Source organism: Myotis yumanensis, unplaced genomic scaffold (genome assembly GCF_028538775.1).
Source record: "Myotis yumanensis isolate MYYU_CA2020_CCGP unplaced genomic scaffold, mMyoYum1.0.hap1 SCAF_13, whole genome shotgun sequence".
Taxonomy (NCBI): domain Eukaryota; kingdom Metazoa; phylum Chordata; class Mammalia; order Chiroptera; family Vespertilionidae; genus Myotis; species Myotis yumanensis.
The window spans coordinates 56,942,974-56,970,110 of NW_027223764.1; the positions used below are offsets into that span (position 1 = coordinate 56,942,974).

A 27,137-nucleotide genomic window follows, 5' to 3' on the forward strand; every position below is an offset into this window, starting at 1 on the left:
TTGAGATGTTTTGTTTACTTATTTTTTGAAATAGGCCTATATTGCTATAAATTTCCCTCTAGAACTGTTTTGTCTGTGTCCCATAGATTGTGGGTCATTGCATTTTCATTTTTATTTGTCTTTTGGTTTCTTCCTTGATATTGTCATTAACTTGTTCGTTGTTAGTGGCATGTTATTTAGCCTCCATGTGTTTGTGTGTTTTTTAGTTTTCTTTTTGTAACTAATTTTTAGCTTCATACCATCTTGATTGGATAAGATTCTTGATATGATTTTAATCTTCTTGAATTTATTGAAACTTGTTTTGTGGCCTAATTTGTGGTCTATCCTGGCAAATGTTCCATGTGCACTTAAAAAAATGTATATCCTACTGCCTTTGTGTATAAAGTCCTGAAAATATCAATTATAAGACCATCTGTTCTAATTATCATTTAAGGCCACTGCTTACTTGTTGATTTTCTCTCTGGATGATCTGTCCATTGATTTCTTGGGTTGTTAAAGTCCTCTAGTATGACTGTGTTACTGTTGCTCTCTTATTTATGTCCATCAAGATTTGCTTTTTATATTTAGGCGCTCCTATGTTGGGTGCTAGACATTTATGACAGTTTAACCTCTTGTTGGATTTATCATATATATAATAAATCCTCAGAGAGGAAAGGAGAGGGAGAGAGAGCCAGAAACATCAATGGTGAGGGAGAATCATTGACTGACTGCCTCCTGCACACCCCCCACTGGGAATCGAGCCTGCAACCCAGGCATGTGCCCTGACTGAGAACTGAACCATGATCTCCTGGTTCATAGGTCTACACTCAACCACTGAGCCATGACAGCTGGGTGAAATGTCCTTCTTTGTCTCTTCTTACAGCCCTTGTTTTAAAGTCTATTTTATCTGATATAAGTATGGCTACCTTGGCATTCTTTTCTGTTTTCATTTGCATGAAATATCTTTTTCTATCCCTTTACTTTCAGTGTGTGTGTGTCTTTTGATCTAAAGTGAGTATCTTATAGGCAGCATATGTATGGGTCTTTTTTTAAACCATTCATCCACCCTATTTTTTTATTGGAGCCTTTAGTCTATTTAAACTAATTATTGATAGGTATGTAGTTATTGCCATTTTATTAATAGTGTCTGTTTGTTTTTGTAGTTCTCTGTTTCTTTCTTATTCTCCTGCTGTCTTATATGTTGATGACTTTCTATAGTGTGGTGTTTGGGTTCCTTTCTCTTTATTTCTTCTATATCTCTTATAGAGTTTTCTTTTGGGCTTACCATGTGCTTCATACATATAGGAGGCAACTGATAGATGTTTCTCTCTCACATCAATGTTTCTCTCTCTCTCTCTCTCTCTCTCTCTGTCTCCTTTCCTCTCTCTAAAGTCAATTTTTAAAAAAATTTAAAAACATATCCTCAGGTGAATATTTAAGAAATAAATATTCTCTTTGTCTTTAGCCTTTGGCATTGTAATTATGATATATCTTGGTGTGATCCTCTTTGGGTTCATTTTTTTTGGACTCTCAGCACTTTCTGGACTTGTACATGTATTTCCTTCCCCAGGTTAGGAAGTTTCTGATAATTATTTTCTCAAATAGGTTTTCAATCCTTTGCTCTTTCTGTCTCCCTTCTCTTTCTGGTACCATTATGGGGCAAATATTGGTGTTTTTCCAGTGGCCCTTTAAATGATCCTCATTTTTTTTTAATTCTTTTTTTTTCTGTTCTGATTGGGTGTTTTCTGCTACCTTGTCTTCCAGATTGTTCATTTGATCCTCTGCTTCATCTAATCTGATATTAATTCCCTCTAATATATTATTCATTTCAGTTATTGTATTCTTTATTTCCGACTGGCTCTTTTTTATGTTTTCTATCTCTACTTTTATCTCTCTTATCTCTTTTTAGCTGAAGTTCTCACAGTTCATCTACTCTTCCCCTAAGTTCATTGAGCTTTCTTGTAACCAGTGTTTTGAACTCTGCATCTGGTAGATTTCTTTTTATTTTTTTTAATATATTTTTATTGATTTTTTTACAGAGAGGAAGGGAGAGAGATAGAGAGTTAGAAACATCGATGAGAGAGAAACATCGATCAACTGCCTCCCGCACACTTCCCACTGAGGATGCACCCGCAACCAAGGTAGATCCCCTGACTGGAATCGAACCTGGAACCCTTCAGTCCGCAGTCCAACGCTCTATCCACTGAGCCAAACCAGTCAGGGCAGATTTCTTATCTTCATTCTATTTAGTTCCTTTCCTGGAGTTTTGTCCTGGTTTGTTTGTTTGTTTGTTTCCATTTGAAACATGTTTCTTTGTCCCTTCATTTTGGCAGACTCCCTGTGTTTTTTTCCATGTATTAGGTAGATATGCTCTGTCTCTGATCTTGGCAGAATGGCCTTGGGTAGTAGGTGTCCTGTGGGGTCCAGTGGTACAGTCTTTCTGGTCACCAGAGCTGGGTGCTTCAGGAGTGTCCCTTGTTGTAGCTGAGTCTTGATTACTGTCGGCATGACAGTAGGCAGGAGAGACCGTCAGGCTAACTCTGAGGACTGGCCATGACTACAGTAGCAGAGTTGTGCAGAGGGCTGGCCCCGCAGAGCAGGAGTTGCTTTAGTGGGTTCTAGTGCCATCTGAGTCTGCCCCTCTTTGTGGAGCTGGTTGGGTGGTGCTCTGGTGTGGTCTGAAGCTGGCCACTAGATGTGCTGGTTCTGGAGCCTCTTATAAGGAGCTCCCATGCAGGTCAAGATTAGCCACCATTTGTCCCCAGCTTGGGGCCATCTGGTGGGAGCTACAGAGAAATCTGTGGTTGGTTCCCATTTGTGCTGGTCTTGGAGGCTCTTGGAAGAGGCTATTCTGTGAACAGAGTCTGGTTGCCACTAGTGCTGTGCTGGTCCCTTTGCTGGGCACCATGCTGAGAACTGAGGCCAGCTCCCACTTGTGCTGGATTTGTGGCCATTCAACTGAGGCAGTGTTCCAAGCCACGCCTGGATGCTGCTTATGCCCTGCATGGGATGACCTAATGGGAGCTACAATGCAAGTTGAGAGCACCTGCCACTTGGGCTGGGCTTGGAGTCACTTAGCAAGAGTCATAGAGCACACCAGGGCCAGCTGCTGCTTGTTTGGGTTTTGTGGGCCTTTGAGAAATTTCAGGGAAGTCCACAGCGCAAGCTGAGGCAAGCTGTTTGTGAGGAAAAGCCACTGGAAGAGGCTTAGAAGAGCAGGTCGTTTGGGTGAGGCCAAGGCTCAGGGAATCTCCAGGGCGCCCACCTGTACCTGCTGGCTGGGTGTCGGGGGAGAGCTCAACAAAACCCCCACCCCTCCAGCCCTCAACCTGAAGCTAGTCAATTTACTGTCCTCCTGTGTGTCCCTGGTGCTTTCAAACTGCTGCCCACACGCTGGAGCTCAGAGAAAGTGAGTTTGTGAGTGAGTGAGTCTGTGAGGTCCCTTTAAGACCTGCAGCGCCTGGGTCTCCAACAGCCCTCCACCTCAGTTGGATGCAATCCCTGCTGGTTTTTATAGCCAGATATTATGGGGACTCCTGTTCCTGGCACCGGAGGCCTGGTCTGGGGGCCTGGTGTGAGACTGGGACCTCTCGTTCCTCAGGGGTGAATTCTGCAGATGAGATCCCTCCCAATTTTTAATCACCGCACTGTAGTATGGGACCTGCCTTTCCATGTCTCCGTCTCTGCCCCTCCTCACCGCCTCCATGTGGCTTCTTCTTTTTTATTATATTTTTAATCCTCTCCCAAGGACATGCTTTTATCAATTTTTTTTTTTTGAGAGAGAGAGAAACATTGATGTGAGAGTGAAACATCGATTAATCGGTTGCCTCCCACACGGGCGCAGCCGGTGATTGGACCTGGGTGTGTGCCCTGACCAGGAACTGAGCCCGCCACCTTTTGGTGTACAGGACAGCGCTCCAACCAACTGAGCCTCACCAGCCAGGGCTGCGGATTTTTTATATCCTTGGTTTGGCTGGTCTTCAGGTGGCTCACAATGGTAGGTGTTGCATAATTCAGTTGTGACTTTGACATGGTTGTGGGAGAAGGCAAGTATACATCTACCCATTTCACCATCTTGACCAGAAATCTCATGCCTCTTATTTCACTGCTTAACTCCAGCACCTGGAACAGTGAGTGGCATACAGTAGGTACTCAATAAATAGTTGCTGAGTGAGTAAATGAATGAACCATTGAACAAATGGAAGGATGGATATGTGGACCCATGGGTGGGTGTGTGGGCGCATGGACAGATGCATGGGACAGGTGTATGGATGGATGAAGAAACCTGGGGAAATAGAGAACGTAGGACCCCAGAGATGTAGCAGAAACTAACCGGGCAGGCAAGCTGTGCACCTGCCTCAGGGAGGTAACCTTGGGATGTTGCTGCTGAGGCGCTCCAGCCCGTGTCCCTCTGACGCCAAGTGTGGTCACGCCCTGGGGCCCTAAGCTCCCATGTCCCGGCCACAGGGCAGCTGGGGTGCCAGGGTGGGGCAAGGACTGAAACAGGCTTGCATCCTGCTCACTCACTTGGTGTGCTCTTGGCTTGCAGCCCGCTCCAAAAGCCTGGTGGTGGGGGAGCAGAGCCGGAGCCCCGGGCAGCCCCCCGGCCCGCGCGGGTGCGGCCCTGTGCTGAAGGCGGGCTGGCTGAAGAAGCAGAGGAGCATCATGAAGAACTGGCAGCAGCGCTGGTTCGTGCTGCGCGGGGACCAGCTTTTCTACTACAAGGACAAAGACGAGGCCAAGCCCCAGGTGAGCGGCGCATGCTCCATGTCGGGCACAGACCGCGGTGGGGCTCCTGGGAGGGTTGACCACGCCCAGGAGAGGGCGAGGCAGCGACCCTCCTGTTGGGACCTGCACCCCGCCAGCCCCCAAGCCCCCACTTTCGCTCAGAGTGACACTCCAGCAGGACTCCCGGGTGTTCATCCCCAGCCCCGCGCTCCGGGCGCCACGGCCGTATCACCGAGACCCCCAGCTTCAGTGTCCTGCCCTTGCTGACAGCAGCGTGCACAGCTGCAGGAGCAAGTCCTGTCTGCTCTTCTTGACTTTGTTTCCAAGGAGACACAGGCGCCCACATTTTACCACTTGTGATGTCCAGGGAAAGGGCACCCACCCCAACCTGCCCTCCACCTGTTCATGCCCCTGCCAGGCAGTGGCGCTTGTGTTTTCCGCCAGAACCCTAAGACTCACCCGGACTAGCAGTGCCTTTCCCAGGGGCACTCATTCACTCCTCAGAGCAACTCTTCGCTCCCCCGCTGGGCAGCCCAGTTGTTGGATCACATGCAGGTCACAGTGAAGGGCTGCCATCCGAGGCCGCCAGGCCTCCTGGGCTCGCCATCTAGTCCTCATTATGGGACTCAGAGAGAGAATGGACATCTGGGGAGACCCTGATTTCTCTGGGGTGAGTGGGGAAGGGAATGTAAGGGACTCGTCCCAAAGGATGCCCCTAGTCAGGGCTCCAGGCTGGAAAGGAAAGGGAGATCCTATATGGAGCTGGGAGTCAGAGCCTTGGTGGCGGGAGCCTGCAGGCCTCAGCAGCTCGCACTGTGTGGGTGGGTCTGGGAGGCAGGGGGTGCTCAGTGATGGGCAGGTGGGAGGAGGCACCTGGGTGCAGCCTCCTTCACCCTCTTTGCCTCTCCAAGTACACCAGCGGGGAAGTGTGACCTGGGCTAGCAGGCCTTTAACAAGTCCCCAACCCTTGAGGTTCTCCCTTGAAAAGATGGGGGTGGGGGAGCAGGCCTGTCTCAGAGCCTCGGGTGCAGTGACTAGCTGCTCATTAATCTTTGTTAATCTTTGCTGTCTTCACTGTGTATTCTAATGGTTAGCTTCTGTTTATGGAAAGGAATGCTGGTTTCCATTCATGAGAGTGACAGCATGCCTGTCTTTTTTAATATATCCAACTGAAAATTAAAATGTGTTGCACATCAATGTGAATATAGTTAATGCGCTGAACTATACACTTAACATGGTTAAAATGGTAAATTATGTCATGTGTGCTTTGTCACAATAAAAAGTGAGACAGCTTAAGTTTTTTACAAAAAATTATAGTAGAGATAAGAGGTGGGTATGACAAAAATCAGGAAGGCAGATCTGAACTAAGTTTAGGGAACCCTGGTCCTGTGTAGCCTCTTTGTTCTGTAGGGAATGAAAACAAGTCCCAGAGAGGCTGATAGAACGAATAGGACTTTACAGTCAGAGAGGCCTGGCTGGTTTGGCTCAGTGGATAGAGCTTTGGCCTGCAGACTGAAGGGTCCCAGGTTTGATTCCTGTCAAGGGCACATGCGAACTCAATCCCCAGTAGGGGATGTGCAGGAGGCAGCCAGTCAATGACTCTCTCATCATTGATGTTTCTATCTCTCTCTCTCTCTTCCTCTCTGAAATCAATAAAAATATATATTTTTTTAAAAAGAGTCAGAGAGATCTGAATTTGTATGACTTGGGACAAATCACTTAATTTCTTTTTACTTTGGTTTTATTATTGCTAAAGTGGAGACATCATTACCAGTGTCACAGAGATCACTAAGGACTATACTGTAAACACTAGAGGCATGGTGCACAAAATTCATGCACGGAGGGGGTGTCCCTCAGCCCAGCCCGTACCCTCTTGCAATCCGGGACCCCTCGGGTAGGGTCCCTAGGCCTGGCCAGCAATCAGGGCCTATCGGGGCTTTCCTTCTCACAGCTACCGGCAGCTGGCCCTCCCCCGCCACTGCCACTGCTTGCCATCTGTGTGGAGCTATCCCTGGTCCCCTGCCACAGGTCGCCTCCCTCTGCAGGCGACAGGCATGGGGTGTGATCACTTGGCTGGCCTGGGCCTCCCTCTGCGGGGCGATCGATCACAGGGCCCCCAGATCAATCACCCTGCAGAAGGAGGCCCTGCCCACCCACCACAGCACCACTGACAGGGTAGCCTGGGCCTCCCTCTGTGGGGCAATTGTGGGGTGACGGCAGGCCCCCCCGACCAATCGAATTGCACAAGCCCTGGCTTGCCTGGCGCCATGCGTGTCATAGCATGGTCGTCCAGAAGGTCATCCGGATGGTCATTCTGCTATTCGGTTGTTTGGTCGATTTGCATATTATGCTTTTATTATTAAGGATATGTGTGGGCGAGGGACAACCTTCCCTCTACCCTCAGGTTCTTCTGGCTGGTCTAATAATCAGTAGACGTGAGACAGATTAGCAAGAAAAAATAACAGTGCATACATATGGACAGGAGCCCCACGCACATGAGAGGTTCTGAGACAGAAAGGAGGCCTGCGGCACATGGACACCCTGAGCTGGGGGTGAGGGAACCACCTCGGGGCTTTCCGGGGCCCATGCAGGATGCTGAGAAGAGCAGATGCTTCCTAAATAAAAGCTGGCCTGCCATGGAGGTGGGTCAAAGGTTATTGCTGAGCATCTCTTACGGGCAAGGCCCTAATTCAGTTCTTGCAGGCAGGTGAGGGGGGCAGAAGCTTCTCCTGAGCCTGGGGCTAACATGGCCGTCAGCTCTAAACAATTGTGTACACAGAGGCACATGTTGGGGCGACTTGTTCTGGACCCACATAGCATCTCCAAGCACTAATCCTGGCACCCAGGGTCCTCAAGTCTGGGTGCTCTCCCACTCCCTGTGCCCCTCCCTTGCTTGGCTTTGCTCCCTTCCCCTGGCCCTGCCCTGGGCCTGCTCCCCGGCGTGGGCACCACACCTCTGGCTCGCCCACCACCGTTTTCCTCTGACCTTGGCTCTCCGTGTTGAAGGTCAGCCTGGGCCCTCAGCGGCGTCTTGGCTTTCGTGGCTGGCCTACGGTGACATATCACTCTGATGACTGTAACCAACGTCGGGGTTCCCTGCCCCTCAGAGCCCTGCCTGTGACCCTCCTCTCTGCCCCTCTCCCAGCCAGCTCACGGTGCCATCGCCTGAGAACTGCCCGTGGTGCTGGGCGCACTGAGCCCACCCAGCCTGCACAGGACCGGCCACTGGCTGCCTGCACCCTCGTGCAGCTCTGAGCAGCTCTCTCCCGGCAGACATGACTCATTTAGCTCAGACAGTAGGACCTCACACTCGCCTGCCTGCTGGCAAAGTAGCCCACAGATTTCCATGTAATTGCATGAGTTACACGTAATGGGCTAATTCTCCATATCTGGTTCCTGGAACAGTGTGTCCTGTTCACTGTTTACAGGGACAGAGAGCCCAGGCAGTGAGCCCTCCGGCAGACGGCTGTCATCTGTTGGGCATACATAATTGCCCGAATACGCTGGACACTGCCCAGAGCACATGCCACTCGATGAGGATCACTCTCGGTGCACACTCCTGCTCTCTCAGCCTGTGCCTTTTCCCTCCTCCTCTCCCCGGAGGGTCAGTGGGCACAGGGTGCATAGATGGGAGGAGAGGACGGGGCTCGCACATGCTCAGAGGGAGGATGTGGCAAAGGTGCTTTAAAGCAGAGCCCTATGCCTCCAGCTCTTCCCAGTACGTGTCCCTGGCAGTTTCCACAGACAGACTCAGCGTCGATCACAGAGATTCCAGACTTTTTCATCTCAATGGTTTTAGCTTCTGCTTGGAATGTCTCCTGGCCATGAAAACGCTGGCCAGAGTCTGGTTCATCGGCCGGGTCCGCTTCCACTGATGCGGACTCACAGGTGCGTCCAGGTACCCTAGCTCTCTGCATGTGGCTTTCTCAGCTTCGAATAGAAACGGAATAGAATAGAAATGGGAAGTATAACTTCCAAAACATAAGATGGAAAAAGTGTAACAAATTACATTTGACCAGTTCAACAATGGGCAGAAATAGAGGAAAGGAAAATAGAAAGAGAGAAAGGTAAATAGAACATGAAATAAGTAAATCAGATAGCAAGGACTAGGTACAAACTTTTCAGTTTTCATAATAAATGTGACTAGGTCAGGGTCATCTGTTTCTTAAAAGATTGAAAGTGGAAAATTGGCTTTAAAAAGGAGAGAGCAAGGCCTGGCTGGTAGGTAGCTCAGTTGGTTACAGTGTTGTCCCGATACACCAAGGTTGCAGGTTCAATCCCCAGTCAGGGCACATGCAAGAATCAACCAATCCTATATAATAAAAGGCTAATATGCAAATCTACCGAACGGTGGAATGACTGGTCGCTATGATGTGCACTAACCACCAGGGGGCAGATGCTCAATGCTGGAGCTGCCCCCTGGTGGTCAGTGCGGAGTGCTGCTCAGCCAGAAGCCCTGAGCCGGGCTCATGACTGGCAAGCACAGCGGAGGTGTCGGGAGCCTCTCCCACCTCTGCAGCAGTGCTAAGGATGTCCGACTGACAGCTTAGGCCTGCTAGCCGTGAGGGCTCCCAGGCTGCAAGAGGGTGCAGGCTGGGCGGAGGGACCCTCTCCCTCCCCCCCCAAGTGCACACATGTCATGCACTGGGCCTCTAGTGGATACATAAATAAGTTGAACAACAAGTGGAGCGCTCTCTCTCACACCTTCCTTCCTTCTCTCCCTTCCTTTCTCTCTAAAAATCAATAATTTTTTTTTTAAAAAGGAGAGAGCAATAAACAAAAAGGTTTAAAAACAAAACAATGGGGAAAAGATAAGCCAGAAATTAGAGCAAAAATAAAGTAGATTTAGCAGCATCAAAATCAAATAAAAATAGAGTTCAAAGTGATAAGAACAAAAGGGAACCTTGAGAAATATTTCAAAATAAGCTAAGTAACAACGTACCAAGAAAATAGAGCAGCTGTGAACTTGTATGCTCTTAATACATAGCTTTAAAGGATTTACAAACAAAGAAAAACAATAGCCAAAGTTCTCCATCTTTTTCAAAATTTTTTAAAAAAATAAAATAAAATCATGGAGACACATTCACTGACAATAGGGCAATAGTGCAAAAGAAAGAAAGGCTTAGAAATTAAGAACAAAATGGCAGTGAGTGAGGGTGTGTGTGCCAAAGAGAGGGAGAAATCTATTCAGGTGAAGCAGAACACACACCGTCAGAGCTTCCTTCATTTATAAGAAAATCAAAACTTAAATTCAAACTTCTGGTGGAGAATGACAGGCTTAAACCCTGAACCTCCAGGGAAGAGTACATGCTTGACTGGCAGCACCCCTGGTGGGAGGGACAGAGGGCAACGCTGAGCAGCGGGGAGCTGGGAACAGGTGCGCAGAGGTCACTGATCCGCAGACCCCACAGAAGTTCCCATCCAGCACTGAGAGCACCCACCTGCCTGCTCTGCGAACAGCACTCCCAGCAAAGACTCGGCCATGGCAGGACCAGGCATCTCTGGAAATGAGGGCAAAGGAGGACCTACAAACAGAACTGGTTGGAGGTCAGTTTAAAAACAATTTGAGGAAACCACACTGTTACCACTCCACTACGGAAAACAGTGTGGAGTTTCCTCAAGAAATTAAATATGGAACTGCCATTTGACCCAATGATCCCACTTCTAGGAATATATCCTAAGAAACCAGAAACACCAATCAGAAAGGATATATGCACCCCTATGTTCATAGCAGCACAATTTACAATAGCTAAGATCTGGAAACAGCCCAAGTGTCCATCAGTAGATGAGTTGATAAAAAAGCTGTGGTACGTTTACCCCATGGAATATTATGCAGATATAAAGAAGAAGGATCTCTTACCCTTTGAGACAGCATGGAGGGACCTGGAGAGTATTATGCTGAGTGAAATAAGCCAGTCAGAGAAAGACAAGTATCACATGATCGCACTCACATGTGGAATCTAATGAACAAAATAAACTGACAAACAAAATAGAGTCAGAGACATAGAAACATGGAACAGACGGATGAATCTCAGAGGGAAGGCGGGGATGGAGGTCAGGTGGAGAAGGATTAAGGAGGGAATTGCATATGCATATATGCATAGCCCATGGACACAGACAATAGTGTGGTGAAGGCTTGGGAGGGGTGAGTGCAGGGTGGAGAGGGTCAATGGGGAAAAAAGGCAGGGACATCTGTAATAGTTTCTACAATAAAGATAATTTTTTAAAAAAAGCAATTTAATCCCAGATGTCCTAAACAACCTAATACAAAGCTGTGACCGCCGACACCCCCAGGTTTGACCCTGGGGTTGCTCTCTGGCTCCATCCCTGTTTGCTCCAGGCCCCAGCATCTGGAACAACCCTCAGGAAGGAAATGAAGAATTTTCACTAGAGAATCTAACAGGCCAAGGAAAAACAAACTACACGGGCAGCAGGGTCCCCAGTGGAACAGCCAGGCCTGCGTGTGCCCGCCTCTGGGCAGCAGCGTGCACTCAGCGGCTGGAGAGCTCCTCCCTGGAGCAGCTCCAGGTCACTAGACATTTAAGAAATGAATCTCAGAGAAGGACGACACAAACGCAGGAGGGAGAGAAAGCAAGTTGGAGGCAATGGAAACTATGTAGGCGAGAAAGCCAACTTAGACATCTCCACGGAGAGACTATGAAAATGGACACTCAGAAAACAAGCAGCTCCCAGCCCTCAGAAATGAGACTGTTAGGGCCACCGAAGGAGGAACGCACGAGGCCAAAAGGGGTGAAGAATTATGAATTTATAGGTCATCTGGATACCAGATGGGCTGAGCCCCAAAGTGGCACCAGCCCCCAAAGATGGGGAGTCAGGTTTTGAAAGGACTCTGGCTGGGCTTTTTCTGGGTGGAGACCTCTGAGCAGGTCTGGATTCTGGGAAACTCGGAGGGGAGAGAGAATGGTCTTAGCAAATGGGATGTGGTCTAAGCAAGTGGAATGTTCATTGTGAAGTGTCCTAAAGGTCTGTTCCCAGGGAGGGAATGTCGAGTCAATTCTTTGATCAGACCTAACAGATACCTAATCAGACACGAAAACTCAAGGGGTTGGGTGAAAAGCTTCATACAACCTCCCAGACAGAAAGTAAGAGAGGAAAGGAGGAGAACCCAATGTGTGAACAGAGGGAGTCCCAGACAGAGGGAAGAGAGGAAGCCTGGGCAATTTGCTTCCATAGGTTAAGCTCCCGCTGGGATGGCAGAGGAGGGACCATTGTCACCAACTACCAGAGGTTCAGGAAGTCAGGGCAGGGGTTGGGGCACCGGCAGGGCAGGGGTAAACAAAACAGATTCTCAACCTTCCCTTCTGGGAGTTCCATAGATAATGCCTGAAATTTTAAATCAAGATACAGTAATGCAAGTATATTATCTATATATATAAAAGCCTAAGCAACTGAACGACCAGCCGACCTGCTATGATGCACACTGACCACCAGGAGGCAGACGCTCAATGCAGGAGCTGCCCCCTGGTGATCAGTGCACTCCCACAGCAGGCAGGCCAACCTCCCATGGTCCCTCCCCCTGATGGCCAGCCAACCTCCTGTGGCCCCTCCCCCCGGCCAGTAGCCCCTCCCTCAATCGACCCTCATCACCAGCCAGGTCGAGAAACCCCACCCATGCACGAATTTGTGCAGGCCTCTAGTTTAGAAATAAGCATAAGAAAAGGAGGAAAACAGCACCTAAAAGCTGAAAGTGGTGGGGGAGGAGCTGCTGCCTAGAGCAGGCCTCCGGCAGCCTTTTCAGTCCTCAGCCTGCGTTTGGGATATAACTTAAACTACAAAAGTAAAATAAAAGGAAACCATTCATTTTTTGAATTTCCAGAGTACTCCTACGACAAACCAAAGCCTTAGGTAGGGCTGAGGGGCAGCCAAGGAGAGTGAGGAGGTCAAACCTGAGCTGTGTCTGTATTATTTTATTCTCACACCAAGACTATATTCACTGAAGTCCATATTTTAAAATAGTTTTAATTTAAATAAGAAAAGAAAACCTAAAACCAAAAAAGGGAATGCAACAGGTACACAGCCCTAGAGAGTTCTTCAGGTACGAGCCAGGGGCTGGGGCAGGAGCCTCAGAGCACAGCCACCTTCGCGGGCAGGGCGCCCAGGTGCTGGGAACTGATGGCGCCAAGATGGGAGTCATGCCCTGGCAGCAGGGGCGGCGTGGAGAGGGCCAGGCTGGAGGAAGGAAGACCATTCAGGACACCAGCGCCTGCTGGAGGCAGAGCGGGAGCCTCGGGAGCAGCAGGAGAGAAAAGCCTGGGAGGTGACAGCTGCGACCTGCAGGAGCCGAGTCTTCCATCCGCACCCGTGGCGAGGGCAGCAGGGGTGGTTAGAGGCACCAGGAGAGCGGGCGGGGCTCTGTTCTGATTTTTCCGGGAGAATAGTGATGGTCAGCGCAGCCGTGGGAAGGGAGATTGATTTAAAGTTTGATTTAATTTAGACTAAAAGCTTGGGATTGGGAGGAGGAAAGACAAGATGGATGGGGAAGCAGATGCACCTCTAGGAGGGAACATTAATACTGGACAATCACACACAGGAGAGACCGTCTGACCCTGGAGCCGAAGGTCACGCAGAATGTGCGCGAGCGGCCAGGCCCTTCCCTGGGGCTGCGTTTACCACACGTGCTGTCCTGAGTGCTCCGTGGGTCCTGGCCCTGAGGAGGCTGCCTGGACATCTCTACTATTCGGAGGAGGGAACTGGGGGCTGGAATCAGGCCTAGGGTAATGGGTCGGCTACCATAGCGCTGGAGTCTGAAATAAGTGGTGGGACTGCCAGCAAGCAGCCCCTGGCTCTGCTGCTTCACGCCCACCGCAGAGGCAGCTGTGGGCTGTGTGAGACTGCCCGCCACGGCCCCCTGGCGGCACTATCTGGGGCAGAGTTGAATGCTGCCAGGGGTCAGGGTCCACCCCGCCCCTCAGATGCCCTTTGACATCTAGACCTCATCCATTCCACTCAGCTGGAACTGACTTAGCAAATACTAAGTTGTAAACTGTCACTCAAACCAGCCAAAAAGTCATCATTAATTATAAATTATTATTGCTTCTGTAGATATTGCCACTATTATTTTCTAACACTTAATGTCTGTTCTCCATTCTAAACAATAAGCTTCATTCAGGTGGGCCCCCGTCTGTCTTATCATTTCTCTTCTCCCACTTCCTGGCAGGGCCTGACACATATGTGATGCTACATGAATGAATGAATGAATGAATGAACAGGGACTCAGTCTTGTGTTAGATCCTCAGGGGAAAATATTTCATTGTTTTTGTAAAGTGCCTGATGGTTGGCAAGGAGCTCACTGGACTGCCTTCCTCTGTAGAATGTGAGGTCACCGGGTCAGGGTTTCATCTGTCTGTTTGCCTCTGTGTCCTCAGGCCTGACATGTAGGAGAAGCTCAGTAGATACTTGTTGAATACACGGCACGGTTTCCTTTGAGCCTCGCAGAGAGCTCCCAAGGGCAGATGCAATTCACTTCTGTTGTGCAGATGGGAAAGTGCCACCCAGGAGGGTGGATGGAAGCTTGCAACTGCCATCCCATCGAAAGCTTCTGAGAATGCCCATCTCTGCTTCCTCTGCCAGTGTTATATATTAGCGGCCCTTTTAAATCAAGAAGCCTATGACAGGCTTATTGACCATTTGATTTCTTCTGTTTATTTCTTATTCATACTTTTTAATCCATTTTTCTATTGGGTTTTCTGTCTTTTATTTTAATAATACATTTTACTTAACCCAACATATACAAATATTGCCGTTTCAATATGGAAGCAATATAAAATTATTGAGATACATCTTTAAAAATATTTAGTCTTTGGAATCCACTACAGCATATCTCAATTTGGACATTAAATTTTCATCAAAACAAATCTAGAGACAGAGAAGCATCGATCAGATGCTCAAACCTCAGAGGGAAGGTAGGGGAGGGTGGGGGTAAGGGGAAGAGATCAACCAAAGGACTTGTATGCATGCATATAAGCCTAAGCGATGGACGCAGAAAACAGTGGGTGAGGGTGAGGGCAGGACTGGGGGAATGGGGGGTGGACAATAGGGGGATAAGGACACATTTGTAATACCTTAATCAATAAAGGGAAAAAATTTTCATCGAAAATACTTGGTTTGTACTTGTTTCATAAAATATACACTGGAGGAAGTAGATTCACATGCCCAAATTGTTCCAGTTATACTGTGATAGGCAGAATAATGGTCCCCACAGACGCCCATGTCCTGGGGACCTGTGAACGCTGCTATTCAAGAAGGGATGAAGGTTGTAGATGAGAAGGTGCTTAATCAGCTGAACTTATCATAAAGAAATATTCTGGATTACCCAGGTGGGCCCAGTGTGATCACAAGGTGCTAAATAGTGGAAAAGAGAGGCAGAAGTCAGAGTCAGAGAGAAATTTCAAATGCAACACTGCTGGCGTTGAAGATGGAGGATGGGGCCAGGAGCCAAAGAATGCAGGAAGTCTGCAGAAGTTGGAAAAGGCAGGGAACCATATCTCCCTGAGCCCCTAGGAGGCACACAGCCCCGCCAGCTCTTGATTGCAGTCCAGTAAGGCTCATTTCAGATGAACATACCCTGCATCGAAATCTATGCTTTTAAAATATTTATAGATCCTGTACCCCAGCAGAAGGCTGGGACCAAAGCCATGCCCTTGACCCATGAGAGGCAGGAGGGATCTGGGTGGCTCTGAGAGCTAGTTCTGAGGTCCCCTTGCAGTGGTGGGGGCCACAGCGGGTTCCTGAGAGAGAGGTGAGCCTGGCTCTCCATGCAGCTTCTTGCACACAAAGCTGTCAGGAGTGTGAGGAGCATCACACACAGCTGGTGCACACCCCAGCTCACCTCCTGGCAGGGAGACACGAGGCTGCTTCTCCCACATCCACATTCTTCTGCTCATCCAGGCACATGGGATAGTAGTACTGACACCAAAATGTGGGGTGTTTGAGTCCGAGTTCATTGTTTCTCGAAATGGAAGAATGAAGTGGGATTGAAGCTTATTGGGAGAAGCCAGTCCTGGAGAAGGTGCCGGAGCAGGCCAGGGTCCAGAGCTTTGCTCCATGTGACAGTGGGTGTTAAAGTCCTTTAGTCCATGTGCTGAGTCCCACACGGCCATGTGGCGCAGGGAGCATGTCCCCTGCCATCAACCCAAGCATCTAGCATGCAGGGAAGAGAGGAAGCATGCCTTTTTAAATCTAGGAGCAGATGCATGTCTTGCTAGCTTCTGGTTGGTCTTTTGAAGAATTCTGCCTTAGCAACATCCTTGGGATTGGTTTATACATCTTATTGCCTTGTGATTGGTTATTCTGTAAGCTGCTTGTCTTAGCAACAATCCATGTATTTTTAAGTTTGCCTCTTGCATGTGCCCTTCTGTCCACACCCAGTTGGGATGCCTTAGTAACTTCACATACTTGGGTTCCCAGATTTATTCACTTCCCCCCGCCCCCCGCCACCCCTATGGTCCTAATCCCTGTCTATCTAGCTTCCCTCTGTCTCCTCAGTACCTACCCCCATGGGACCTATAGGAAGATTAAATTTAGAATTTAATTCTAAACCAAGAATTTAGACAAAGAGCCAGGAATATAGTCCAAGTTCCATAAACAGTAGCTCTGGCTGCTTTCTCATTTAACTGTAGTACAAAGTGTCGTCAATATCAATATTGTCACTCCCCTTTTATGGATGACAGATATTGAGACACACAGGGAAAAAAGCATCGTGCCCAGGATTATACAGAGACACCAAAACACAAACACGGGAGACCTATCCCATTAGCCAGGGATGGATCTCGCCCACACCCTCTAGTGAGCATGGTTCTGTCCTGGGCCACGGTTCTGGTCTATCCCCAGTAGCCCATGTTCCCTAGAAAGAAAGTAACTGTTAACTCAGATGCAAGAGTTACTAGCTGGCTCTCTGGCTTATTGCTGACTTTCTCTAAAGCAAGCAACCACTGGTATTCATGTCATTCGCCTTTATGTTGCTTAAATGAGAACAGGAATGTCCTGTGTCCTTGGGGTGCAAGGTTCCGGCAGCCACGTGGCAGCGGCCTGGAGGCTTCAGTCACCCGGTCAAAGTCAGGAATTGCCTGGGAAGGTTGGGGGTGCGGAGAGGAGTGCTCTGTGAGCGTGTGTAGCGGGAGGGGGGCTAGAGGCCACGAGGATAAAGCAGGTGGCCACGCCATCCTCCTGGGAAAGTGCAGACACCAGGAAGCTGTTCCCTGCCTAGCCTGACACAAAATAATGGCTGGGGTTGGTTAGCAAACACACAGCTTTTACAGTGTGCCAGGCACTGCTCCCAGGACTTCCCAGGCACTAATTCATTTAATGCCCATAAGAGCCCACAAAGTACTATTTTATTCCTATTTCACAAAGAAGGAAATTGGGAGGTTGCTCAGAGAAGTTCCGCCATTTGCTTGGGATCATACAACCGGCAAATAGCTGAGCCAGGACTTGAACCCAGGCATAGGTGGTGGGAGTGGAGAGAGCCAAAAAAATGTGTAGTCAAAGCCACACATGGGGTGGTGAAAAGATAATACAATATACAACGACGTCTTATAGAATGTACACCTGAAATTTATATAATTTTATTAACCAATGTCACCCTAATAAATTCAATAAATAAATAAAACATTTTAATAAAAAAAATGTTTAAAAGCCACACAAAGTCTGAGTTGGGAAATTCTGAGCATGAACAAAATGAAGAAAGGCCTCAACAGAGATGGGTCACTCACATAGAGAAGGGGCAGAGGAGGCCTGGCCTGGTGGGTGGGGACAGGGGGAGTCCAGGTGGTTATGACAGGCTGTGCCTCATCGGAGCAGGACTCCTGAGCAGGAATCTGGAGTCTCAACATCCCTGAGGAGTGGAGTTACTGTTCCACGGCAGAGCTGTGGAAACTGAGGTTCAGAGAAGCTACATGGTCTGCTTCAGGTTGCACAGCCAGGAAGTGCAAGGTTGGGCCTCGAACCCAGCCTACCCATTCCGACGCCCTGCTCTTTCTGGGCACCTTTCAGCCTTGCTACCAGATTTCAGGCTTAGAGAGTGGGCTGGGCCTCCTTTCCCCTCCTCTCTGTTAGTGACTGATCTCTGTGAGGGCTTTCTCCTTTCATTCATGCTCACATTTGCCCAACTCAGACTGCGTGTGGCTTTGACTACACATTTTTGGTTCTCTCCATGGCAAACCCATTTTCAACTCCATCCCTATAGCCTAACTGGGTTCAAATCCTGGCTCAGCTACTTACTGACCCCAGTAATGTACACACACAGGTATACCAGGCACTTGGCACCGGTGTGCTGGGTCCCTGTGTGTCACAGCTGACGTCCATTACACAGTGAAATGGTCACCCCTGGCCAGGAGGGGCAGGCTAGAGTTGCACTGACCTGCTGCTCCTTTACCTGACATCGCCCAGTTCAGTGTGCCAACCTTTCTCTCCCTGACCCTCTTCAACCAGAAAAAGGACATTGGAATAGGGAGCCCTCTGCTTGAGGGGAGCCTGCACCTCCCCCCATCCCCGCACCTCCAGACATGGGTTTCCCTCCCTCACCAGGGGAGTAACAGCTGTGGGCAGTGCTGGCAGTGCCTGTGGGCGGAGCCCCTATGTGCCGCCCACCCCACTGGGGACCGTGCAGGGCCTCTGGGGAGCCTGACCCCTGCTTGGAAGAGCCCTGCACTCTGCCTGGCACCCAGGCCTACCCGCAGGACCCCACCCTCCCTCCCCCGAAGACCTGGCACACAAGTCCTTCCCAGTCCGCTCATGCCCCTGTGTCTGTGTTTGTCTCTCTAGGGACTTATTTCTCTGCAAGGAACGCAGGTGGCCCAGCGTCTTCCTGGCCCTGAGGATGTGGGGAAGCACCTCTTTGAGATCAGCCCAGGTAGGCGGGCCCTGGGGCTCCATGGGGGTGTTGCTGTGCCTTGAGCCTGGGAAGGTGGAGCTCCTTCATGAAACTCCATCACTTTCACAACTCGTAAATTTGGGTCAAATCTAGAGGATATGGTGAATTTGGGGGAAATTAGAAAATCCAATCATGTGGGTAATTAGCTTTTGATAGATTTTTAAATTCACAGTAAACACAAGGGAAGAAACCAATCAACTGGGGCATCCTAGGGTGAAGGTCCAAACCCCAAGTCCGGGTGATCTACAAACAGGTGGCAGCAGCAGTTCAGAGCATTAGCAAAGCTGCAGCATGAGTTCCAAACAGAACTGCGTGTGTTACGGTTGTTACAGAATTTACCAGGCGGCCGGAAAATACACACAGGAGTACTCGGAGACACAGGAAAACCCATTTATTTCCAGATGTGCTAGTACCGTGACTCAGGGGAGCCTGTTTCCAAATCCTGAGCAAGCCAATATGGAGGAAGCTTCCTCTTTATACCCTTTGGTTTCTTTGTCCCCCAAATATGGATCAGACTTCCGGACCTTTCTCGGGCTTTGCAAAAAGCCCCGTGTATTGGGATGGGAGCCATGAGACCACACCTAAAGGCCTGGCCTGGGGCCAGCGCTGATAACCCCCTCCAGGGGTTGTATATGGTTCATGGTTTATGGCCTCTGTAAAATGGTAGTACTTAGGTAAACAGGTCTTGCAAGACCAGATAATTAAGGAAGGGGCAGTGACCAGACTATAGGCTAACAGGAATGTGCGTTAGGGATACTAATTAACTAGGTACAGAGTCAGGCTGCTAGTCTCCTACATCCTTTCACAAATGGAGTTAATTATCAGCTAGTAAGAGTGTTCTTGGAAGGCAGGTTACTGGCATAGATTCAGATTGCTAGCCCCCCAAAAATGTCTTATGTTCCCCATCATTGTGAAGGAATAATTAACCAAAGAATTGCTATCATAGTAGAGTCACAAAACCATTCTTTAAGCCCCCTGATTTGAAATGTGACTGTTACTGAGCCCGTAGGTGCCTGAGTGCATTTGCTCAGAGGGACGGGCGGTGCAGGTGGGCGTGTGGCGTTCTGCCTGACACCCCTTCTGGCCTGGGAAGCAGAGCCTGACCCACTTCTGAGCCCTTTATAGGAGGCACTGAAGCCGGACAGCCAAAGGGTCCGGACTACTGTCATACTTGAGCCAGCTCATCAGACAGGGTTGGGTCACATATGAACGTTAATTACAATCCTGCCACCAGCATGGGAGAGCAGCAGGTCATCCACAAATATCTGCTCTCCATCCCTCTATAAGCCAGCTGCTCATGTGGATACAAGGACAAAGATCACATGGGGAAGTAGGCAAAAGGAATCAGAATGGGTATGAAAAATGGGTATAACGGTTACAGTTTACAGGCAATGCGGCTGGGGGGTTGCAAGGGACTGAGGGTTTGCAAAGGGCTGGCCCCTCTGGTTTCTGCAACAAGGTTGTTAGTCTTTCCCTGATACTAGGCAGCTCCCGGATGGGGAGGATGGGCTGCATTTCCAGGTGAGCTCCCAGGTCCCACCTGCAACTCCCAGCAGGTTAGAAAGTGCCTTCTTTAATCAGAACAAAACAATCCCGGTTAACAGCATGGTCAATATTTCTTACAATTATAGGTGGTCCCATATTCTATTTCTGCCCCTAACAGCACCACCCGCAGAGCTTGGAGAAGGGAGCAGTCAGGGTGTGCTGCGAGCGGGCTGCTGCTGGGCACCGGGCCTCAGTTCCAGCGGCGCTGTGGAGACGGTGGGGAGCTGGGCACCGGGCCTCAGTTCCAGCCGCGCTGTGGAGACAGTGGGGAGATGGGCACCGGGCCTCAGTTCTGGCGGGCACTATGGAGACGGTGGGGAGCAGGGCACCGGGCCTCAGTTCCGGCGGGCACTATGGAGACGGTGGGGAGCAGGGCACCGGGCCTCAGTTCCGGCGGGCACTATGGAGACGGTGGGGAGCAGGGCACCGGGCCTCAGTTCCAGCCGCGCTGTGGAGACGGTGGGGAGCAGGCCTCAGAGATGTCCCGCTCGCCCAGGGAGTGAGGAGGCAGGGTGTACAGCAGCCATGCCTGCGAGCTGCTCCCTGGGGGGCTGATGCTGGCACATCTGGCCGCTCTGCAGGACCAGCTCCCTAGGGACAGAGAAGGCCTTCGGGGAGAGCGGCAGGGCTTGAGGAGGCCGCCCACGTGGGTGGGAACAGTGTGCCTGACGTCTGGAGTCCCATCCACCAGTGTGTCCATGGGAGGCGTTCCTCTGGGAAGTGGTGGCTATGAACTGACTTGCCAGGCCTCCCTGGGGTCTCAGAGCAGCCTGGGCACCCAACCACCGGACAAGGTGACCAGCACAGTGTGGATCAGCCTAGTCTCAGGCCAGCCGGCAGCAAGCCGCCCGCTGGGAGCCCAGGAGAGAATGTGAGCCGGGCAGGCAGCGCTGGCCTCTGCTCTGTCCTTCCTGGGACCCCAGGAGGCACCAGCTGGAGCTGAAGGGCAGGGAGAGCCTCCTGCTGCGGCCCTGCATGGAGGTCCCGCAGCCCGGTTCCATTAGGCATTTCACCCGCTGCCAGTGCCAGGGAGGTGGCGGCAGAGTGATCCCAGGTAGGTGGGGGACGAGGCTCAGTTGACTGTAGACCATGAGTGAAGGCTTCTGCAGAGAAGACAGAGAAGAAAGGACAGTGACGTGGGCAGGGCCCTGCTGTTAGGGTTGCCGAAGGAGGAATGCATGAGGCCAGTGTGGTGAAGGATTATAAATTTATCAGGTCGTCTGGATACCAGATGGGCACCAGCACCCAGGGACAGGGAGTCAGAGGTTTTAAAGGACTCTAGGCCGGCTTTTTCTGGGCGGAGAATTCTCTGGGCGGGTCTGGATCCTGGGAAGGTGGGAGGGGGGAAGATAATGGTCTTAGCAATGGTCTTGGAATGTGGTCTGAGCGCCTAAAGGTCAGTTCCCAGGGGAGGGGTATCAATTATTTGATCAAAGCTAACACCTGCCATCTCAGGGTGGGGGCGCTGGGCACAGGGAGGGAGGGGCTGGGCGAGGGGCCCTGAGCCCGGAGAAGGAAAAGGTGGAAGTCAACAGAGCCCCGCCATAAGTTCAGAAAGGCACTGAGCATGTGCCCAGGGACCAGACAGGGAAAGTCTCCACGGTGCCCGCTCCTCAGCTGGTCAGAGCTATTTACAAGGATTTCCTGACTGGTGGGGGGTTGGGGGACCCACCATAAGGTAACGGTCACAGGTCCCAGTAACTAGGACGGGACCGCTCTGCGGGCCTTCGTTTTGCCTCCCGCAGTGCTCAGAACACCCATCAGGCAGTGGCACTTCATGGAAAAGGGCACTGGAGGTCCGAAAGGACACAGCCAGGTGGTGGTAGGTTCAGGGCTTGGACCCAGGCTGTCTGGCTTCCAAAGCCACGCCTGTGAGCGGCCCGCCAACACAGGCACCTGGCCCGGGTGTTAGCGTCTCAGCCACCTGGGCCTGGGAGGCAGGGATGCGGTTGTAGGAAGGAGAGCTCCCTTTGTATCCAGCACAGCAGTTAGGCACCAGGCTCTGACAGGCTCCAGGACTGCCGTCCTCTTCCCCTTTGCACAGGCCTGAAGGCCTGGCGGGGAGGGGGCGCAGCAGCTGGAGGCTGCCCAGGGAAAGTGGCCTGGTGTGGGCAGTGAGGGAGGGTACAGTCAGCGTTGGGGAAGCCCTAAGGGAGGAAGACTCCATCACCTCCCCTGGACTCATCTGGCTGGGGGAGGTCAGTGGGGCACGTTTGCACCCGATACCCAGGGCGGGGAAGCTTAACAACTCTTGAAAATGTGACAGAAACCCAAGTATGATAACACGTAAATCAACTAGACGAATTTTAAGTCATAGTCCTATTTGTGCTCTTCAACAGTATAAAAATATTGCAATTTTTCATCAGGTAGAATAAAAATGTGAGGGAAAGTTAGGTTGTGAGTGCCATCTAGTGGAGAGACCTACCAATTCCAGGCCAGGCCTGCCTCCTGCCGGCCCTGAGGCCCTACCATTCCTGCCAGGCCTTACCTCTGACTCTGGCAAGGTGCCCACAGACCCCGCCCCCCCCGCCCCCCCCCCCGCCCCCCGCTCCACCCACACCCTGCGGCTGGCTCTGGGGCAGGCCCCTGGCAACAGCTGGGATTCCAGGACCTGAGTCACATTCCCACCTGGGCCTCATCTCTGGCCTGGGCAGTCAGCTGCCTGCTGTGCTTTTGTGATTTACAAGAAGAAATATGTATTTGGTCTCCATCCTGGTTCCTGATGGAGCTCCTGAAAGCCTGGGCATTCCTACCTGATAGAGTGATCAGGTGTCCTTTGTCCTGTGAATGAGGTGACCTTTGGAAGCACCTGAGGATGGGGCTGGTTGCCAGAGGAACCAACCTTGTGGTGAGAGGGTTGGAACTTCCAGTCCCTCGCCTCACAAAGCCCCATAAACATCCGGAGGAAAGCTGCGGGAGCTCCTGGGTGGGAAAGTCCTGGGGAGAGTGGCCAGCTCAGAGAGTCGGGTAGTCTGCGGCCCTTCCCACACGCCTTAGCCTACGCCCTCTCCCACCTGGCTGTTCTGAGGTATATCCTCGTATAATAACCCATAGTCTAGAGGGTGAAATATTCCCCGAGTTCTGTGAGCCACTCTAGCAAATGGATCAATCTGAGGGGGTCCTTGGAAGCTGTGGTCAACAGCAAGTTGGTCAGAAGCACAGGTGACAACCTGGACTTATGATTGGCTGGCGGGGGGGGGGGGGGGGGGGGGTGCAGAACAGTCTTCTAGGACTGAACCCTTAACCTGGGGAATCTCTTCATAAATTTATCTTTATTAACTTATATGCATAGCCCATGGACACAGACAACAGAGTGGTGAAGGCCTGGGATGGGCAGGTGCCAGGTGGAGGGGGTCAGTGGGGAAAAACAAGCAAACAAACAAAGGGGACATCTATAATACTTCCAACAGTAAAAATAAATTTAAAAAAAAAAAGAATGTGAAAAAAATAAAGTACAATTTTTTTAAATTTTTTATCTTTATTATTGAAAGTATTACAGATGTCCCCTTTCCCTCCATTAGCCCCTCCAACCCGCTCCCATCCCCTCCCCAGGCCTCCACCCCACTATTGTCTGTCCATGGACCATGCATATATGCATCTAAATTCTTTGGTTGATCTCTTCCCACTTGCCACCACCCCCTTCCCTCTGAGATTCCACAGTCTGTTCTATGCGTCAATGTCTGGTTCTATTTTGTTCACCAGTGTATTTTGTTCATTAGATTCCACATGTGAGTGAGATCATGTGATACTTGTCTTCCTCACATTGACTTATTTCACTCAGCGTAATACCTTCCAGGTCCCTCCATGCTGTCTCAAAGGGTAAGAGATCCTTCTTTACTGCTGCATAGTATTCCATGGTGTACATGTACCACAGCTTTTTATCCACTCATCTACTGATGGGCACTTGGGCAGTTTCCAGATCTTAGCTATTGTAAATTGTGATGCGATGAACACATTCTTTCTGATTAGTGTTTCAGGCTTCGTAGAATATATTCCTAGAAGTGGGATCACTGGGTCAAATGGCAGTTCCATTTTTCATTTTTTGAGGAAATTCCATACTGTATTCCATAATGGCTGCACCAATCTGCATTCCCACCAGCAGTGCACTGGGGTTCCTTTCTCTACAGTGATTTTCTACAGCGCTGCAAGAATGTTTAAAACATGCAGCACCTGAATGCAGCAGTCAGGGGCACGGACCTCTTTTCCCATAGACCAGGGGTGGGGAACCTTTTCTCTAACAAGGACCATTTGAATGTTTATAACATCAATTCGCGAGCCATAAAAATTATCAGCTTAAAAATCAGCCTGCTCTATTTGGTCAAACATTTCATGAACTCAGCCCTAATGCCTGAGCCAGACCAAATGATCTCCCGGGCCCTCGGGCCAGACGTCCCCCACCCCTGACTCAGAATGTCAAATTAAAAAATGGCAACAGCCACACACTAGCCATCCAGTGTAGATGGATCAAAATTATACCTATTATTTTTGTCAGATCGGCAACAAATATATTTTGGTGTGCTGCAGAATTTTAGTGATTGGTTTATGTGCCATGAGAGGAAAGGGTTGGAAATCGCGGTTCCTGCAGACAGAACTGAGCTGAACTGTAGGACAGCGGTGTCTGGGAGCTGCGTGGTGGTGTGGGAAAATCAACATGCACTGTGCTTGGGGAGCAGCTTTACCTGGCAAACACCGCCCACTCCAGCCTTCGGCAGCTCTTTCCCTTGCAGACTCGATCTTCTTGGCCTCCCAGGTACTCACTGCTTGGCAGTGCCAGCATCTGGCCACAGGCCCGGCATAGGCCTCCCTCTGAATCCCCGGGAACAGGCAGGGAGTGGAGAGGCCTGCTCAGCACTCTGGACAGAAAGCGCTGCTAACCCATGAGGTGCTTGTCTGAAGGGAAGAAGCAGGCAATCAATAGAGCAGAGTAAGTCACTGCTGACATCCCACGGGCAGTGCCCGCACGGTGCCCCCAGGGAAGCAGGCAGTTCACTACAGGGAGCCAGGGCCCTCAGTCTTTCCGGGGAGCAGCCTCCTCCAGTGCTGGGCGTCTTTCAAGGTCCCCATGCAGGTAGCAGAAGCCCCCTCTGGCCAACTCGGGTGAAGGGCCGTGGCCAGCGGCTGCGGCCAGGGAATCATGGGAGCTGGAGAGCTGAGTGTAGAAGGCGTAGGTGCCAGGGTTGAGTCCTGCCTGACCTTCAGTCCTGGCCTCACTCGCTGGGGGTCCCCAGTCTCATGGCATGTTTAGGCCGCATGCTCGCCCCTGACAACGTCGGACCGCTGAGGACAGGCCTGCTCACTCTGGCGGCTGCACAGGCCTTGCCACCCAGGCGGCTGACAGTGGAAGCAGGAGCCCAGAGTACATGGTGCCTTCAGTGGGGGCAGGAGAGACAGGTGGGTCTCCATCAATGTGCAGGCCCCAGGCGCAGTCTGAGGTCCTGCTTCTGCCAGGCCAAGGGCCAGGTTGCTGGCCTTTCCACGGCCACAGCCGGCCCGGCCCCGGCCGGCACCTTCCCAGCAGCCTCATCCAGGGAAGCACCCAGTTCGGAGGCCCCTACTGTCCACCAGGCTCCGGGCTGACTCCCTCCCTGAGCTGCTGGGGCCTCCACCTGCTCCCCAGCACCTGGTGGGCACCGGCCACAGTAGGCGGTGAGGATGGCACAGCCAAGCGAGCAGTGGCACCCCAGGGAGACAGGGAGATGGGCACTTGTACCCAGGGAGTGGGATGCGGATGCTCCCGAGCAGGAAAGGTCTGCACGCAGATGGAAGGCTCCAGGGAGGAAGTCAGAGCAAGGCTGGCCCGGCTCCCTGTTCGCCCCTGTTTTCTGTGAGGGTCCGGGAACCGGACAGGAGCTCGGCCCTGCCCAGGACAGGCCATGCCCGCGCCGAGCGGCCTCAGCTTTTGTAAACTGGGATGAGGACAGAGCAGCTGCCTGGAGTGGGAGGAGGCAGGAGACCGTGGCCTGGCTCATGCTGGTATACCCGTCTCTGCAGTCTCTGCTGAGCGTCATTCTGGATAATAACAGTGACTGCTTAGCTGTTACCTGTAAGGAAACAATCCCAACACCCCGTGGTAAGTGCTCACACGGAGGTGTCCCTAGGGTGAGGCCTGGGGGGTGGGGGGTGAGGTGCTTGCCTAGGTGGTTAGGGAGGGTTTCACCAAGCCTTGATGGGAAAGTAAAAATTACCCAGATGGGCGAGCAGGAGAGGGCATGCCCAGGCGCTCCAGAAGAGGGGGCAGAGTTCACAGGCGCAGAGCCCTCGAGATGCGGGAGACGGGAGCAGAGGGCCAGGGTGGGAGGGCAGGCAGGGGCCAGGGTGGGAGGGCAGGCAGGAGCCAGGGTGGGAGGGCTGGCAGGGGCCAGGTCCCACAGGGTCTGGATGTGTGCAGAGGCTTGGGCTTCCGCTGTTGGAACCGTCGGCTGGCAGGAGGGATGGTTAAAACCAAAACCGGCTGTTGGGAGGACCCGGGCAGTGATGGGGATTGCACGGGCGGGCAGGAGGCATGCTCAGCTCTGCCACCCTCAGCTGTGCTCCTGCCTCGCCCCAGTGAGTGTCCACCCGAGAGACCTGCCTGCCCCTTAGACAGAGTTTGTTCTGCGTTCGGCCAGAATCCTCTCTCCCGATTGCCCCATTCCACCCAACTCTCTCTCCCAGGTTATGTCACTCAACTGATCCCGCGATAAGGGTTTGAGTCTCTGAGCCCTGATGTTGTAGATAATAAAAACTCAAAATCAAAGACGGCTAGAAAATGATAGGCACTGTGTTTGGGCCGAACCCGGTGATGCCCCAGTTAGTTGTCACGTGGGGTTGGCTTGAGGGCGAGGTGTCAGTCCCACTGTTGTCCCAGGGCTGGGTCCCGGCTTTCACCCGTAAAATGGCCCAACGTGAGCAATAAGCAGGCACCGTGCTGGCACGTGGTTTGCATGAGTAACTGCAGCTGCCACAGCAAACTAACCACAGGAATGCAGGTATTGATCCCCTGGGTTTTTAAAAT

At 51.2% G+C, this 27,137-nt stretch overlaps 1 protein-coding gene across 6 annotated transcripts in view; it reads left to right on the forward strand.

Annotated features, from left to right (window-relative positions):
* The window catches only part of ARHGAP22 (Rho GTPase activating protein 22), a 159,083-nt gene that overhangs the window by 54,426 nt on the left and 77,520 nt on the right, over positions 1-27,137 (forward strand). For all 6 annotated transcript variants that reach the window (XM_070433185.1, XM_070433187.1, XM_070433188.1 and 3 more), the window contains exons 2-3: positions 4,529-4,728; positions 18,490-18,577. In XM_070433185.1, the coding sequence (XP_070289286.1) occupies positions 4,529-4,728; positions 18,490-18,577 (288 nt within the window). The remainder of the gene's footprint in view (positions 1-4,528; positions 4,729-18,489; positions 18,578-27,137) is intronic.